The sequence below is a fragment of the Mchenga conophoros genome, linkage group LG8, assembly GCF_057382185.1.
Source record: "Mchenga conophoros isolate Kocher_MC1m ecotype Shallow Benthic linkage group LG8, M_conophoros_male_GT1.1, whole genome shotgun sequence".
Taxonomy (NCBI): Eukaryota; Metazoa; Chordata; class Actinopteri; order Cichliformes; family Cichlidae; genus Mchenga; species Mchenga conophoros.
In genome coordinates, this window is record NC_140533.1 from 23,765,756 (window position 1) to 23,778,923 (window position 13,168).

At 39.7% G+C, this 13,168-nt stretch overlaps 1 protein-coding gene across 5 annotated transcripts in view; it reads left to right on the plus strand.

Annotated features, from left to right (window-relative positions):
- The window catches only part of sdk2b (sidekick cell adhesion molecule 2b), a 325,205-nt gene that overhangs the window by 210,679 nt on the left and 101,358 nt on the right, over positions 1–13,168 (plus strand). For all 5 annotated transcript variants that reach the window (XM_085285110.1, XM_085285113.1, XM_085285112.1 and 2 more), the window contains one exon: positions 1,782–1,941. In XM_085285110.1, the coding sequence (XP_085141236.1) occupies positions 1,782–1,941 (160 nt within the window). The remainder of the gene's footprint in view (positions 1–1,781; positions 1,942–13,168) is intronic.

Consider the following 13,168-nt stretch of genomic DNA (forward strand, 5'->3'; position numbering starts at 1 on the left):
AATAAGGTGCTTATTTGACTCTCTGATATTTTTAGGATATGCAAACCTGTTGGGAGACTGTGTGCTTAATAAAAAGTGGAACGTAATCATTAATTAAGTTGTAAATTAATTAAATGTTGTGTCGGGTAGTTTAAAGACAACAGTATCAGATGTTTCAAACTTGTGAAATTTCTCATTTTGAATTCTGATGTGATCTACGTGTTTAAAAAAAATTAAGAACCTTGAAAAACAAAGAAAAACCTTGAAGGTCTGGAAATCTATTTATGATGAGTAAAATAAGCAGGGTTTTTTTGTGAAGGACAATAAATTGCTAATCCAGATTCTACATGTATCACAGCAGCTTTGGTCTGTAGTCTGGATTTCAGGCTATACTGCACTGCCTGAAGTCTTGATCTTGTGGACAGAAGTTTGTTTTTAGCAGCGCTGCTCATCTGTGTTGCATTTTACTGTAAGGGCTTCTGTAAGGGTCCCACTCAACTTCTATCTGTGAATATAGGAACAAAAAAAAAACTAGATGCAAATGCAAACTATATTATGTCCGTCCATGATCAGCTACTGTAACATACATACATTTAGTGTAAAGAAGAATCTTTAGTATTTAATCCAAGTCTGTAATTTTAAGTGAAATGCCTGTAAATCATCTTTAGGCTTCCACTGTTTGACTTTCATCCCCTATTTTTCTCACCATTCCTTCACTCTTATCAGTCTACCTCCAGTGGATTTGTTGAGCCAGAATAGAGGAACAAAATATCAGCACTATAGATCATTTTGACAGTTTAATTTCAATGCCTGATTATCAGTCAATTTGATAATTATATTATCCAACCATCCAATTAATGTGTTCTATATTTACAATGATCATCAAGTAAGCGGTCCATTTTTGCATCATTTATTAAGGGTGAGATATTAGAGCCACGAGAGACCTTGACAGTTTTGCTGTGCAGCTTCTTGATTGAGATATAAAAATCACTGTGTGTCTATTGCGACGTTCACTATAGGCACCACCCTACAGAGAGCTTCTCGCCGGTCTTCCTCAATCCATTCCGTCACACTCAACAGAGCGTGTTCAGGAAACACAGAAGGAGCGAAAAACAGAGCGATACAGAGTGGAGGCGAACAAATGATGAAAGGATTTCATGCCTCCTCCTTGGCTTTACTCCTCTCCTGTCTGCTCTGTCTAGCTCGGAGGAAGGTACTGCACTGTGCCAATGAGCTACTGACACACAAGTGCATAGAGCAGGAGATGCAGGATCAATCCTTCATGACTTGATGCTTTTGCTTCCTCTTCGCGGTTAGTCAGACTTCTCTGAGACATTAAGAGCAAGTCAAAATCACCCACAGCAGACAACAGTGCATCGTATCAGATTAGGTAGCTCCGAATGGGACACATTCACAGAGGGTTTTCCATCTGGAGTGTGTTTAGATGCCAGTGATAAATAAATGCAACACAGTTTACTTTGTCTTAAATGAAATCCCAGCATCTGACCATAGACAATCCGTAACAGTCAGAGAGATGTAAGCATCAGTTACATTTGGCTCCCTGTTTAAGTGTATTTGAAAAGTTTCCGAGGACTCTGTGCTTGCTTCTTGTCTGTGCTTACATTATCAAAGTTAATGTGATTCCTTCTATCTTATCTGAAGAACTCCGTTTTCCTGACATTCTTTTGTCCCTGTATTTGTGTGTGTGTGACATTTAAGAGTTTGCATTGTTCACTGTTTGTTTCCCATTAACTGGTTTTAGGAAATTGAAAGACTTTAATTCCAAACATTTGTCTTTACAGATGACGTGCCTCCCTACTTCAAGACAGAGCCAGTGCGTAGCCAGCTCCATCTGGAACGTAACAGGCTGGTGCTGACCTGCATGGCGGAGGGAAGCTGGCCACTAGAGTTTAAATGGATCCACAATAGCACAGAATTAACACGTTTTTCACTGGAGTACAGGTGAGCACAGGCTGATGAACTGTAACTAACTAGTCATGTGTATATTTGGTGAAATTAGGATTAGTATTTACCTTTTTGCCATTAGCTACAGGCCTACTGTAAGAGATAAAACTATGAAAGTCCCATTCAGTCAGGAGCAGAGATTAGTCATTGACCCCTGGTAGCCACTGGTCGCTAATTCACGCTAGCGTGAAATTGATTGGAAAGAGGTGCACGGTGTTGCACTGAAAACCTCCTTTGAGGTTTTGAGTTTGAGTACACACCAAGAGGAAGTGAAACTGTGAAAAATTGTGACATAACCTGGAAATGGAGTCTGTTTGCACTAAAAGTAAAATGTGCTGGTTGCAGCAGTCAGGCACAACTTTTCAAAAGGTTGTAACTTTTACTGTGAAAGCAAACAATGTCCACTTCCAGTTTGCAGTGAACTTTTCACAGTTTCACTATAGCTCAGAGTATAAATGGCAAGTGTTTGCAGACAAGTTGGCATCTTCCATGAAAACTACAGGTGAGTACAGGAAGGTTTTTGGTGCAACACCCTCTTTACAAACTCGTTTCACCTCTGACAGCCAGCTCCAACTGGCTGGTAAATACAAAGGTTGTCGATCGTCCTCTAGGTCAGTGTGACTGAGACCTTACTCTTTTAACGTACATGACACATGTGATATTTTGATTTGAATCTATCTATCAATCTATCGTTTTCTGGTAATCCGAAGTCAGTTCACAGTGTCAGCACGTTAAGCAGGTTATTCCAGATGTCCTTCTCCCGAGACAAACTTTGTAGCTCCTCCTTGGGGGATCCCAGAGTGTTCCCAGGCTAGATGAGATCTCTCCATTGTGGTCTGGGTCTACCCTGTGTTCTCCTGCCAGCCGGGCGTACCCACAGGACACACAGGAGTAGCAGCTCTACTCCAAGATCTGGATTTCAACCACTAGTTTTTCAGTTGTTACCCATTTTTCATGAGCATAGGTGAGAACCGGGATGCAGATGGACTGGTAAATCAAAAGCTGCACCTTTCAGCTCTGCTCTCTCCTCACCACGACAGTCCGGTACAATGCCTGCATTATCGCTGACGCCACACTAATCTCCCAGTCAAGCTCACGTTCCGTCTTCCCACCACTCGTGAATAAAATCCCACAATACTTGAACTCTCTTGCTTGAGGGATGGTTTGAATTTGACCTAAAAAAAATCCTTCAAAGGGACCTGGTCTTGTAGCCACAGGTAGCCTTACTTGATTATTCTGATGCTACAGAGAAGAAGCATGGGCTATGTAAGAACATCTTCTGCACCCTATTCCAGTTAGATAGGTGTTTAATGCTTGTTTGATGAAAATATTTTTTAAAATCAAACTTATTTTAAATTGAAATTGAATCAGTGTAATATTATGGCTCTAAAAGCACATCTTTATTTCATTTCCAACACTGCTGTGGTAATTCTCAAATTCAGTAGGGCAGTGTGGTACTCTGCATATGCATTTTTAATTAATCCTGGTCATAATCCATCAAACATTAGTGCATTATAAATAAAGAAATGGCTTATTCTTGCTTCTTTTCTTTTATTGCCTCTAACCCCCCCCCCCCCCTCTCCCTTGTGCCTCCGTGACCTCCATCACTCTCTGTCTCTCCCTCTGGAGAGGCTGCAAACAAGCGAAAGACGTGAATGAGGGTTAGTGCAGGAGATAAACCGTCTTTAATGGTAACTGGAAGATCCCAATCACGAGGCAAACATTGCTCTTATCTCAGAGAGCAGTGTGCCTCCACCGAGCGTTTCCGTGCGCATGTACATGTATGTGTGCAGACAGCAGTACAAATGAAGCGCCGGACGATTGATAGAAAGCTTGCTGACGCGCAGCAGATCTTAGCTGAACTGTTGTGTTCACGTGTGAAAAAGAGAACGAATGTGAAAACAACAGTGGCTGAACATAGAAGCAACATCAGGGTTGTTGATGGAAACGCTTTCTTGGTATAATCTCTGGAGACAGATGAGACCAGAGTGAGAACAGCAGAGCAGGAAGGGCAGAAGTGAGACACACAGCTGCTGGAGGAATTGATGAGAATGGACTGTACCTGAGAAAACCACTGCTGTTGGAAGCTTTGGGCCACTTTGACTGTGTTATTGGGAGAGTGATTGAGTGACGCTATGGGTGATTAAACAAGTACTCAGGCACAAGGCTGGACAAGGTTATGTCTATGTCAGTGTGTATATCATATAAAAGGACTGTTAAAGCCATGCAATTATCCCATTCAGGATTGTTTGGCTTTACAAATAGATATAAAAAAGAGACTAATCAAAAATACCCTCAAATTGCTGTCATGCGCTTAGACCATCTGTGCTTTACCAACATCCTGCTAGTAATAAAATAAAGTACACTGCGAAAAAGAACGTGAATCTTGCATAGGCTAAATGCAACATGCAAACAAATAATAAAAGGACCTTTATAAGGATCTAGAGTCCATATGAGTAGCTGAGTACTTAAAAAATCTAAATACCATTTTAACTGAAGACCGAGTGCCCTGCTATATACTTTCAAGAGTTTGTGGATGTTAGTTTTAAGTACGCATGCCTTTTTCTTGAGGTTTTGTGTCCATTGTATAATTTCTTCATATATATCAGCACCTCTCTTAATGCAAAACCGTGGCGCTCGTGTTGTTTATATGTCGGTACGCACTCCTCCTTATTCCTCAAGTCGGCCTTTCTTTCCGCCAGCAGAGTATTTCAGCAGAACAGACCCCCATATTAATGAGGTTATGGCAGAGGTCCCCAGTGCTGGGCCCTGCTTTAAATATTGACACCATGTGACTTGACCTTGTGTCCTCTGGCAACCAATCAATGCTGAAAACTCTGCGTGAGCATTATAATTCAACATGTAGGTGTGTGCGTGGAAGAGTTAAGCAAGTGGCTGACTTTTAGAGAGACCAGGATCAGCACTGACAAATGCCACATGACGGAAACTTCATCTATACAATATCCAATTGCCACACGCAGATATTCACACATTCTGGCTCGCGTGCTGCTTTCTTTGTTCCTAAAAAAAATCATTTAATAGCCTTATCACCAGATTACAATTGAACTTAGGAAGGATGAAGATTATATCCAATACAATTAAGAATTTTTGATCCTATTAGGCAGATAAGTCTCCTGCACACAATGCTTCAGCAAATCAATAGATCTATAAATACACAGAATAGCACCACAGCTTCCTGTCACGTGACCAAAACCTCAGGGGTGATTACCTGGCACTCCACCAGTCTTTTTGCTGCCAATTAACCTAGAAACTTAATTAAGAGAGTTAATTATTAATCGGCCCTCAAGAGGCATTTTTGTTTGTCAATTGGTTCTTGGCTGGGTTGGTGGAGTGTGGCCTCTGCTTCCGAGAATAGTAAACTTTTGCTTCTTACTCTAATTAGATTGAAAGACAAAAGTAAATAAATAAGTCTTAAAGGGTTTTACAAAGGCAGAAGGGAATATAGTAGTTGTTTGTTTCAGTTATAATAATTTGAAAATAGCATTCCAGAGAGGATACGTTTTTTTCTGAAAGATCAGGCAAATGGTTAAAAACTTTAAGAATGACATTTCAAATTACAACTGCATCAGTAAATGAGCAGAGAAATCTGTGAATCCAAAGGAAAAGGCAGAAAACTAAGAGTAAATGACTGTAATCTTCAACCACAGATCTCCAGGAGAAACCTCTGTACGGGCACAAACGGGGGTATGGATATGTCTAATCAAGACTCCCTCACCACAAAATATGAAACAAATAAATACATAAAAAATGGTACAAAAGACATCGCAGTCGCAGCGTGACGAGTTCGTGTTGATTGACTTTTCATCTCTATGATCTTCTGCATAATAGGTGCTTTGCTCTTCAAATCTGGCATTTCACAATCAGGAAAGAAAAGAATAAATAGAAAATGAGATTAGCGTTTGACAGCTAGCTTGATAGAATGTCACTTCACTCTTTGCAATAATGATTCATCTTTGTAAAATGTGGGTGCGCCTTCAGAAATGGGACGGTAATATTGTATATCCGTGTTTTTGGCAAATCAAGAATGTGCCGGAAGCTAGATGTAGACAGATATGTGCAGATTTTTAAACACTGCATGTACGTATTTCCTAAAAACTCAACCCTCACCCAGACGCCCCTCTTCACACTTCACACTGGGCTCTCCTGCATTCCCTTTGTTCGTCTTGTCTTACTTTAATCCATACATAGATGAAATACCACTAAGCATCCACATTTTTTCTCTTTTAAGCAGATATCATTTCATGTTAGCTCTGAACAAATTAAAACAAGTTCAGTACAATGTTTTTCAATGTCTGGGGGAAAAGCGAGAAGAGATGACAAGCATGCCAACTGGATGAAGATGAAGGAAAAGCTGGTGGAAAAAACTGCCTTTTCTTCACACACCAACAAATATTTAGAGGAAGCCACAAACATCATTGTGCCTAAGATTAGTTATTGAGTTATTAAATAAATTATATCCAAACTTAAGACCAGATAAAGTGTGTCAGTTTACTGTCCTGTTGGGAAAGTGCCATCTGTCTCCAGCTACAGTGACCACCACCCAATGAGAGGTTCATACGACAGCTGCCCTAAATTAACAGCGGTGGTAATTATGAAAATTGTTTTTATTTGTTTCTGTAATGAGTACATATATAACAGACACAAGAGTAGGATCCAAGTCATGGTTTGTGTGTGCTCTGCCTTTTTACTGTCATTAAACAGCAATTTATCGCACGAAATGTGAAAAAACCCTGTTGAAAATCAGACAAATTGAAGATTCCTTTTGTTCCCGTCTCCATGTGCCAAAACAAATGTGAATGCATGTAGAACAGGAGGTGGGTCAAAGTGTGCATGTGGAAAATGAAATTGCATGAGGAATAAAGCACAGCAGCAAATAATAAGACCTTGAGATTCAAATTTGCCCATTCGCTCACTGTCATTTTCATTTCCCATTTCCCCAGTGTGTTGTTTTCTTTGACACATCCCACATATCCTTGCTCCTTCTACTGTCGCTTTTTCCAATTGTCACACACAATTGTTCTAGCGAGTCACATCAGATCTAAATAAATAGTTTTTATTTAGCGGGTCCGTGGCACTCTCTACTTAATCTGTATGCGTTTCTTTTATATGCTTGGATTTCTGTGCTTTAAGGCCCTGTGAATAAAAGACATCAAATAAAAGCAAAACAACAAAACAGAAAATCCAAAGCTACTTCACTGGATTAAATGAAAGTATCCTTTCATGTAACAATAACAATAAGAAAAAGAAGAATTAGTATGCAGACTTGACCAGCGTGAGACATAACTGAATTTTTCAATATACAGGTCAAATAAATCCACATGTATTATTAAGCTGATTGGTTGAACGCATTGTTATCCTTGTTTATTTGCTAATGTTCGGCTAACCTTTATCCGTGCTAAGGAGAAAGAGTTGCAGTACCTTAGGTCAGTACTTGAATCCCATCATGTTAGGGATGGGCACGCCTTGAATACAGTCAGCCAGGCAGCATCTCTCTCTGGATGACCTTAATGGATTTCTGGCTATAACTAGAAATGTCCATTTTCTATCTCTCTGGCATTCTCAGCCACAGCCCCTAGATACAATAGATTGTACCTTTCTCTCTCCTCCCTTGCACGCACTCACTTCTTGTTTTCTATGGCTGAGCAGAGTGAGTGAGTCTCAAGTGCAAGTGAGACAACAGGAGAAGAAGACACTGTTTTATTTTGCACAATATCCAGCATTTGTTCATGCGTGTGTGTCACTGTGCTGCTGGCTGGTATGGCTGCTTCTCTACTGTAGAAGCACATCCATACTGTACTGTATGGATGTGCAAGGCCATCACGTTATACGAATAATTACACTGAATCTCCAAATTAAACAGGAAGTAGCCTCACTTTATCATGTTTATATAGTTTACAAAGTATTTTTACTATTGTAGTCTTTTAAGTTCTGATATAAATAGTTCTTAATTCAAGAATGTTTCAGTATCCTTTACCAATTTCATCCTTTGTACAAGTATGCAGGCTTTTGTTTGTCGTATATTTGCAACATAATATGTTCTGGCCTTCGCGACTATTTCACAGCTTTGATGAATGCATAGAAAAGGAAACTGGCTTTTTCAGACATTATAGGGTGGAAATTGTAAGATAAAATGATCTTAAAATAGTATTAGTTTGAGTATACTGTCTCCTTTGGACACTTATCCCTCTGCGTCATCCTAAAGAATAGAAGAAGCTATCCTCTGTGGACCTCTAAAGAATCTATTTATTTCCAGTAGCTTAAATGAGAAGTCCCAGTTACCTGTGATGTAGTGGATGTGTTAGGAATTAAGAAGAAACTGAGAAACATTTAACCAAGAAAACATTTCTTATATGATCCAGTGCATCTTTAAATGGAATGTCCTTAAAAATATATAGTTGATCTCAAAGAGTATTGATCTCTTTTCAGAGACATTACGCATGCGGTGGAGCATTTCAGAGCTATAAACAAGTATCTTTGATTTTCTGTCAATGTTGCTTTCACGTGTCGCTTTCTGTGATGGATATTTCAAGCACACGGTAAACACACTATAAGCATATAATCATCCTATTAGAATAATGACACACATCAGTCCATCATGATCCCCTGAATAAATAAGTAATTAGGCTGTCAAAGCTAATAATTATCCACTGCAACTGCTTTTGTTTGTATGCTACCCTTTTGAATATACAAGCTGTTGAAGTATGCCCTGTTGCTGTTAAGTGAACTCGTTAAGAAAAGTAAAGTGACATCAAACTGTTATATGAGGTTGAAGACCTTTCTGTTAGCTGTAAATGTAACATGAGGGGGGAGATCATTATAAGTGAGCGGTCACACATCGTGCTTCGTTTCGTTTTTTAGTCAAATCTGATCTTTGCATCACGTGACACAGCATCAACAACACACACACTTTCAGATCTGGTTTCTAATTAATTGCAGTGTTTAGTAGAGAAAAATGTTGGTGTCATTACCAGCTCATAATAAATTTATGATGCTTTATAATTTATTATGATTTACTTTTATGATAAGATAGGCTGTAATTACAGTGTCCTTGCAGTGTGTGAATGAGGTTTTATAATGCTAGTGTTTAACTAGCAATTAAAGTCGAATGTTATTGGAGCTAACCTTGGTGAAGGTATGATGTTATTATGGGAACGCTCTAAAAAAGAGTGCACTGCAGCCACCTACAATCAAAGATGATAGTTTCTCCAGTTATCCGCTGCCATCTCTTCATCTTTTCCCCCTCTCTCGCTAACCTGTTTTCATTCTTCCATCCCTTCTGTTCTCTCTGCCTTCCTCCATCTCCAACCCACTTTATGCCAAGTCCTCCCCTTTTTCTCATGTCCCTCTATCCGTCTCCCTGCCACTCCTCCAACTAATCATTTCTCCTGAGTGGGGCTAATTAAAGGGGATCTGACGGAGTGTGCTGACCACAGGAACATCAATCAATCTCTGTCCAACACAGCGAGCCCCCGCTGACTCCCCCAACCTGCTGCCAACGTGCACAACTCTGCAAAGGTTAATTGTATTCATTATATAAGGGACAGAGTGAAAGAGGGAGAAAGAGAGGGAGAGAAAGTGAAAGAATACTAACTAAAGTCACCCTGAAGGTTCTGGCTCTAGGGTGAATTCTCTCTAGGCCTCAGTGAGGTTAAACTTCGAGCAACGACACCACCTGTCAGATATTTCTCACTCGATATCTGCTTCTTCTTCTCCAAACCACTGAGCGAGCTCACTTTTTTTGTAACAGTCTTCCTTTGCTGGCATCCCATTATCTATTCACCTCCTCTCCCTTCCATTTATGCATAGCATATATACGTAATTGTATTCATTTAGTTGATGGAACATATGAAAGGAGTCACACATCATTAATAGAGCCTACTGATTAGTTGATTAAGCCTTAACAGACTTTGGGCTAAAACTCATTTAGTCCTTCGGGCCCAAGTGGCGCTGCTGGTAATGAGGTTTGATACCACTTCATTTTTTTGTTATAGATATTAAAAGCCTTCCAGCACATCCAGCCATTTGTTGTTACGGCACTATATCAATTTCAAAAGCACTACATTTAAAGAATAGAGTCGGCTTTCTGGACCTTTTCAAGCTATCGGGATAATTCAAAGAGCAAACTAGACAGTGAGTGGTTAGTGAAACTTCAAAAAGTGAGACACAAACTGGAAATGACGAACTTTCATCTTCAAAGTAAAAACTGCATCTTTTGAATTGTGTTGGTTGTAGTTGCAAGGCGCTGCTTTTATTTTGAAGGGGTAAGTTTTCCATTTGCAGTTTAGGTTGCACTGCAAACTCAGTTTCATGTTTCGTTCCATGCAGACCTCTAGCTATCGCAACAATCTGCCATCAACCAACACAAACAAGCGCCATATACCGCATGCTTGGGACGGCCAGCAACCTGCAGCAGTCGCTCCCCAACCAGTCGCAGAATACATAGTCTTTCCTAGCAAACGATCGTTACCAGGGGGTCATTGACCAGTTTCTAATCAATGACCCCCTGTTACTTTGACACAGCAATCACTCACAATCAGTGGAGAAATGCACATTTTTATATTGTGACTAATGATTACCAAGTGGTTGCTGACAGATCTCTACTCTGTCCGATGGAGGACTTAAGAAGATTCCTTGTCCAACAGGATAATGGCATCCTCGTTTTTTGAAATTCACATGCAGAGATTTGAATGCAGAGTTTTTTTTATCCAACTAGCAGAAACCAGAATCCTGAGCACAGCACCATGCTCTTCTAGATATGCGCACTATGAATTAATTCTTCCTTTTCATGTGGAACAGCAAATCAACAGCTATCTGCTTATTTGTTGTCTTGCATGTTAAAGGTGGTGTGAAATTAAGTTTTCTGACACATACATGAGAGACTGGTGACATAGAAAAAGCTGATTTGAAAAAGGAAAACTGTTGCAGATTCTACTTTCCAAAGCATGCGACTCAGTCGTTTAATGAGAATGAGTGATGGTGTTCTCGACCACCATGTTTAAAACACCAAATTAGAAACTTAGTTCAGAGAGATTACACTGACGGCACACTAAAGTTGCTCTAGCAGCTCCTTCTTGGGTGTTCGTTTTTCCTCACTATGTGAATATTTGATCAGTGTAGATCAAGTAAAATTGTTCTGAATGACCCTAAAGCAAAATAGATGCTCGTTTCTACTTTAAAGTCTGATTGTCAGCATGATCAAAATCACCAAATTTAAAAAATATATTCTAGCCTACTTCTATGTGGAAACTTTTTAAATATATTTATGTGCGTGTAATGCAGGAGGGTATGTTTTTGGTTAGCTTGCTTTAAAAACACTATTAGAAAATAGATATTTCTTTTTTCTTCTCTTGAGCCTTGAGCTCTCTGCAGTGCTTTTGAATCTCTTGATGCATTTTTAGTCAACTACAGAAGAGACCAGATGAGTGCTTTTCAGATATTTAGGTACCATTAGGCATATGTAACAGAGCATTTTTAGGGGAATAATTATTTTGATGGCCTCTAAAATACAACTGCTTTGTTTGCAGTTATAGTTTTGCTTCTGCGAGCATCCAACTTCACTGCAAACAGCTTGTTGAATGCACTTCTGAACTATGAAATTGCTCTTTTTTTAACAAATAGTCTCACTTATGTTCTCGCCAAACACTGATTCATGACAAAAAAGCCCTGTGTAAACAAAAGGTTAAATCACAAAAAACTTTTCAAACAAACTGCATGTGGTTACTATAGAAACCAGTACATACAATTACTAAAGGTTACTCTCAAACAATCTGCCTGGCAGTGCTCTAAGCATTTCTGAGCACATATCATGCAGGAATGTGACAGCTTTGCTGTCACACATGCTCCTAGTGGGAACTGTTTCACCTCCTACAAGTATGTATTTTGACAAGAGTGTGCTGTGCTAGAGTGACTTTCAAATTAAACATGTGCAACTGGCTGTAGGCTAACTTGCAACTTCTGCATGTTGTGCTGCTATGTAACATGCCATTAGAGACTGTCCGTGCAACCACTTTAACAGCCGGCCGCTCCTTGTAGCTCCCTCAGTGCAGTCATTTCTTTTAGTTATTGGAAGGTTTTAGGACGTTGACACCTGCCGTTTTGAGGTGTGCCTGATCTCTAAAATGAATTGCCCTAATCCATTTCGTATCCTGGTGCTATTGAAGTTTTCTCTCACAGACGTAGCCAGGTGTTTTCCAGATATTGAAAAGACACAAGCACACAATCAAGTATCACTTTGCAAGTAATGAAAAGGGTTTTTTTTGGCTGCTCCCTTATTTTCCCAAGGGGCTGCCATGGTAGATGGATCCCCAAATTTGATTTGGCACAGTTTTTTATTTTATGCCAGTTGCCCTTCCTATCTGAACCTTCTCATTTGTCTGGCAGAAAGAGTACACTGTCTTCTCATCTTTTGAGGGTGGATTTGTGTCTCCTCCTAGTCTCAAACTGGGGATGCCCACCACTATACCACATATTCACCTATTAGCTTTCAGGTAATCAACTTGGTAAACAATTGATACCCTAACAACTCAATTTAAAAGCTTTTTGTTCTACAGAACACAATTAGAAGTTCAATGTGCTTGAAACTTTTTAAAAGCAAAGGTCTATACCTGCATTGAATAAACAGAAAGTCATTGTTTTCTCTTTATGGCTTCATCAAACTGCCCATTCTCACTCCCAGCTTGTCATAAATCAATGCTTTCAAAGGACCTTTTGGCTTTATATTTAAACGCATTGGTTAAGCGGCATTTTTCAGCCTGCAGGGTTAATGTTAGGATGTGATCTAACTTGTAAATGAATTTGAAAATAAAAAATTAGTACACAAACCATCATCTCCTCACTAGCCTTTTCTGAACGAACTTCCAGATGCGTACTTTGTTCCTCATTAAAAGAGGAGCATTATCTGTTGGCTTCAGAAATTACAGCAGGTGGTGAGTCAAGGCACTGATGCCAAAAGAGCCCTTACGACACTAGCGGAGTCTGACAGAATGACAGCATTTCACACTATTTAAGTCATTTTTAGGTGTGTCTTTGCAGTCTAATTGCAACAAAACAGGGACTGTTTTAATGCAGTCCTTTCTCAAGCCAAAACCTTAGACACCTTAGCAAGACAGTGCTAAGTGTACACTTCTATCCTTGCAAAAAGTACATGTCACTCTGCCGCCACCTGGCACCGAGGCAGTACTGCTATCACAGCTGGACACCGAAG